At 42.7% G+C, this 5,522-nt stretch overlaps 1 protein-coding gene across 1 annotated transcript; it reads left to right on the plus strand.

The window, feature by feature from the left end:
- Positions 1-473: 473 nt before the first annotated feature.
- Positions 474-4,767, plus strand: LOC126847685 (uncharacterized). The gene is made up of 3 exons (XM_050588063.1): positions 474-2,572; positions 2,851-4,360; positions 4,588-4,767. The coding sequence occupies exons 1-3, from the start codon at positions 474-476 to the stop codon at positions 4,765-4,767; spliced, it is 3,789 nt and encodes a 1,262-aa protein (XP_050444020.1).
- Positions 4,768-5,522: the final 755 nt, after the last annotated feature.

A 5,522-nucleotide genomic window follows, 5' to 3' on the forward strand; every position in this document is an offset into this window, starting at 1 on the left:
GCTTTAATTATCATTTGTTTTTTTTTTGTATATATATTTGAAACCAATACAGTCCACAACATTACCGAACATTATTGGTCCTTCGAACCGGATTATTTATGTATTTTAGTATTAAGTTTTCCTAAGTGGTTGAACCACCGGTTTTAAGTTTTAAGTTTTTAAGTTGGCGTATAATAATACACTTGTTGCGCGTGTGCAAAGTTGGACTTTGGACCCTGCCGTCGGTATAGTACGACGTGAGTATACACGCGATAAGTGGACGTAGCCACCCCGCGCCGCGAAGGCAACGGACACCGCACCGCGTTGCCAAAGCTCGCGGCCGCTCGCTGCATAACACCGCGCGCCGCCACGTCTTGTGTGCGTGTATACAGCGTGACCCCAAGTATAAAAAAAAAAAAAATTGTAATTCTAATTTTTCATTTTTTATTTTTATTTTTTTTATTTTTCTGTTCCTGTGCTTTATAAATTACACAATGGGAGTTTACGAGGAAGCAAAGGCGCGCATAACAAGTCTTCAGTGTCGAGTACAGCGCGTATACGAGGCCGGGGAAGCATTGGGAAATGATTCTTCAAACAAGTTGGCCAAAACTAAATTTAAAATTATGTTTGCGACAATAGAAAATTTATATTCGGATTTTGAAACGCAATTAATGGTAATAATACGTCACCAATGTAAAAGTACACCCGTGGTAGATGCTATCGACACCGATAGTGTGCGTGCTCTTTTTGAGGAGAAGTATATCGGATGTAAAATATTTGCGGACGAATACTTACCGGAGGCAGTTGTCGACGATTCGCTCAACAAAACATTTTTTGAATCAAAAGCTCTCAGCGCCTCACAACCCTATCACCCGATCGAAAAATTAGCAGTACCTAAATTTGGTGGAAACCCTATGGAATATACCAGTTTTAGGAATATGTTTGACAAATTAGTTGGTGAATCTAATATGTCGCCAGTGGTGAAGTTTGGTTACTTGAAATCTTATTTGGTGGGAGAACCATTAAGTTTGGTATCTAATCTCATGTTGACTGATAGCAACTACGAACTAGCTTTGGCGCAGTTAACTGATCGTTATTCAAACCGCCGTGTTATCGCGGATAGTCACATTGAAGCTCTATTTAACGCGCCAAGAGCAACCTTCGGTGATGGTAGTTCTATAAGAAAACTACTAAATGTAATTTTAGAATCAACGGGTGCTCTCCAAAATCTATCGTATGCAGTAGATCAATGGGACCCCATTCTACTACATCTATTACAAAAGAAATTAGACAATTATTTAAGAGCGCAATGGGAACTACTAGTAGATACCTCCGAGGACCCATCTATGAAGGAGTTTACCACGTTCTTAACAAAATACTGCAAATCAGCTACCGTATCGCAAGGAAGTGTCAAGGTAACCACAAAAGGACTCAAACCAAACAAATCTATCACATTATTCAGCAGCCAACCAGAACGAAAGCTTGAACAGGGAAGGAAGAATAAGTCATTTTCCTGTCCTGTCTGTAATACACAACCGGGTCACTTGCTGATAAACTGTCAATCGTTCAAAGATAAAACACCAACCGAACGGCATCAAACAATCAAGGAATTGAAAAGATGTTTTATCTGTTTCAGTGCGCACATGGCCAGTGAATGTAAAAACCAACGAAACTGTTCTACGTGTGGGGGTAAGCACCATACTCTACTGCATTTGGAAAAAACCGAACCGAACGTTACCACGACCCATTTAACCGTTGCGGCTGCAGAAACAAAAGGTTATCATACGTCCGTTTTATTAGCGACAGCCTCTGTAGTTCTGCAAAACAAAAATGGTCAATCGGTTACAGTAAGAGCACTACTTGACAGCGCAAGTCAAAGTAGCTTTGTCACTGAACGTTGTGTCCAGCTTTTAGGCTTAAAAAGAGAAAAGTGTGATGTAACCGTTCAAGCGTTGTCCGGAGCTGAAGTCCCAGCGGTAAGAGGAAGAGCTAATGTCGAAGTACGACCGGTCGACCAACAAAGTCCCATGTTCAGCATTGACGTTTTAATTCTAACGCGTATTACTGGACCAGTTCCGTCGAAAAGAGTGTGGAATCATTCATGGCCACACATCAAAGGTTTGAAGTTAGCCGATCCATCGTTTGCCGAAGCGTTACCAGTTGATGTCTTGCTCGGCGCTGATGTCTTTCCACAGCTTCTCTTAGGCGACAAGGAAGAAGGTGAGGTAGATGAACCGATAGCGCTATCTACGGTGTTTGGCTGGGTTTTGATGGGTAAAACGACCAACGGTCCAAAACAACAAATTATCACCTTATGTTCGTCTGAATCCGTAAATCATACGTTACAACAATTTTTCGAGATCGAAGAAGTTCCAAAAGTTGAGAAAAATAACCCAGCCGATTTAGAGTGTGAGCAAATTTATCAAACAACCACAACACGACAACAAGATGGACGATACATAGTGCATCTTCCGTTCACACGAAATCCCCCTCTACTTGGGAAATCCAGAGACGTAGCGCTGCATCGCTTACGAAGTTTGGAAAATAAGTTCAAAAAATCACCAGAACTTCATAAAGAGTACAATATGGCAATGTATGACTACTTAGAAACAGGTCACATGTCCGCTGTAGTGAAAAAATCCGACGGTGAAGAAATATGTATTATATCCCACACCAAGCTGTATTACGTCCGGAAAGTACTACTACTAAATTGCGGGTAGTGTTTGATGCGTCCGCAAAAACTTCTTCGGGTCACTCATTGAACGACAATCTTTATTGCGGTCAAAGATTACAGCAGGACTTACCGGGAATTGTTTTACGTTTCCGACTTCATTCTGTTGTTTTTACCGCTGACGTAAAACAAATGTTCAGACAAATTGTTGTGACCGAAGCTCACCGACCGTACCAACGCTTGCTTTACCGGTTCTCTTTGGATGAACCAGTTCAAGAATATCAAATGAACACGGTAACTTTTGGACAAAAGTCATCTCCATTTCTCGCCATCCGCACTCTGCATCAGTTGGCAACTGATGAAGCAGTAAATGAACCACTTGTACAAACAGTTGTTAAACGTGATTTGTATGTAGATGACATAGCAACCGGAGCCGAAAGCGAAGAAGCTGCAATAGATCTGCAGAAAAAACTCGAAAACACGTTTGCAAAAGGTCACTTTGAGTTACGCAAATGGTCAAGTAATTCCGACAAATTACTGAGTAACATTCCACTCGATCACCAACAAACACTACCAGTGACGTTTGAAGAACATGAGTTGACATATACCAAAGTCTTGGGACTAAATTGGGATCCGAAGGTTGATTCACTAAGCTACAAATATCAACCCAATCCGGTTAAATACAGCAAGCGAGCTATTTTATCCGAGATCGCTAGAATCTATGACCCTCTAGGTCTATTGGCACCAGTAACCACGGTTCTAAAACGTTTGATAAAATATCTATGGGTCTTGAAAGTTGACTGGGATGACATTATACCCGAAGATGCTAAATATGCGTGGCAGCAATATCATCAAGAGTTACCAATCCTGGCAACCTTGCGTGTACCCCGATTAGTAACCAGTCCAAACGCACTCTATGAACTACACGGTTTCAGCGATAGTTCGGAAGCCGCGTACGCAGCAGTAGTGTATTTGCGGGTATGTACAAGTGATAGAATAGGTTGTCATCTCTTAATGGGTAAGGCAAAAATTTCTCCAACCACAAAAATGTCCATCCCGCGGTTAGAGCTGTGCGGTGCGTGGTTATTAGCACACCTTTTGGATTACGTCTCCAAAAACCTAAAATCTTTATCCATTGGCACCGTAACCGCCTGGACCGATTCCACTGTTGCGCTGGCATGGATTAAATCCCCTACTAGTAGGTTAAAAACGTTTGTTGCCAACCGAGTCGCCCAGATTCAGCTGTTGACTAAAGGGTACACGTGGCGTCACGTTCCAACCGAGGAGAACCCTGCTGATTGCGCTTCACGGGGTCTAAGTCCTCAACAACTTACTAACCATGACTTATGGTGGAAAGGTCCTACATTTTTGTGTCAACCTAAAAATACTTGGCCAGCTCAAAACGCTGACAGTCCAGACAGCCGTTTGGAAGAAGAGGCGGAAGAGAAGCCAATCACGCTTATATCTCAGGTAAAAGAAGAAGAGAGCCGCCTTTTATATCAATCTGATAATCTGCAAAAAATGTTGAGACTTACGGCTTACTGGTTGCGTGTTGGAGATCATTTATTGGGAAAACCTTCGGCTTGTATTTTCCCTCCGACAGTGGCCGAAACCGAGAGATCTTTACGATCGTTAATACGATGGACGCAGCGAGTATTTTTTGCAGACATCAAAAAAGCTATTGCTACAGACAAACAAGTACCTGCATCCGTACGTAAGTTATCACCTTTCTTAGATGAGAAATCGTTAATCAGAGTAGGTGGTCGCTTGAAAAACTCACCAATTCCTTACGACGAAAAGTACCCCATCTTGCTACCGAAAAATTCTAAATTGACTGAATTGCTGATAGATTTTGTGCATCGTACTAAGAGTCATCCGGGAGCTCAAACTACACACAACATTTTACGCCAAAACTACTGGATTCTTTCGGCTCGTAGCATCATCAGGAAGCGAATACACCAATGTATCCCATGTTTTCGAGTAAAACCACGACCAAACCCGCCCTTGATGGGAAATCTTCCAGTGTTTCGAGTTACCCAGGTCAAACCGTTCAGTCGCGCTGGTGTAGATTTTGCCGGTCCTTTTCAAGTGAAGGCCGCAATGTTACGGAAAATTAAAGTTACCAAAGCTTACCTTTGCATCTTTGTTTGCATGGTTACCACAGCAGTTCATATCGAGCTCGTGTCAGACATGTCCACGCCTCTTTTTATTGCCGCCCTAAACCGGTTTATTAGCAGACGGGGTCGTTGCACAGATATTTACAGTGACTGTGGCACGAATTTTGTGGGCAGTCAGCGATACCTAAAGGAGGTAGATACCATAATTAGAGAATCAAAATTCGTTCATCACGTCATCAGTACGCAGATTCACTGGCATTTTAACCCGCCCGCAGCACCACACATGGGAGGTCTGTGGGAGGCAGCCGTCAAGTCTGCTAAGACATTACTTCACCGTGTGGTTCAAGATAGGATTCTAACCTACGAAGAGCTCAATACCGTTCTACACCAGGTAGAAGCCGTTCTTAACTCGAGGCCTTTATGTACCATGTCATCCGACCCTAACGACTTCACGACCTTAACCGCAGGACATTTTCTTACTATGGAGCCTCTAGTCGCTGTTCCATCTCCTCAGGATGAAATTAGTCAAACCCATATCAGTACCCACAAGCGTTGGTCTTTAATACAGCAGATACATCAACATTTCTGGTCTCGGTGGAAACATGAGTATTTACACAAACTGCAGGAGAAAACCAAATGGAATCGTCAAGTTTCAAATCTAAAAATTGGCGATTTAGTCATTCTCCAAGAACCGACCCCTCCACTCACATGGAGTACAGCTCGAGTGGTTGATACGGTTTCTGGAACTGATGGAG

This window comes from Adelges cooleyi, unplaced genomic scaffold (genome assembly GCF_023614345.1).
Source record: "Adelges cooleyi isolate 19-005CV unplaced genomic scaffold, UGA_ACOO_1.1 ACOO_flye_CR_arks_rails_tigmint_CR_PRNA_117, whole genome shotgun sequence".
NCBI classification, from domain to species: domain Eukaryota; kingdom Metazoa; phylum Arthropoda; class Insecta; order Hemiptera; family Adelgidae; genus Adelges; species Adelges cooleyi.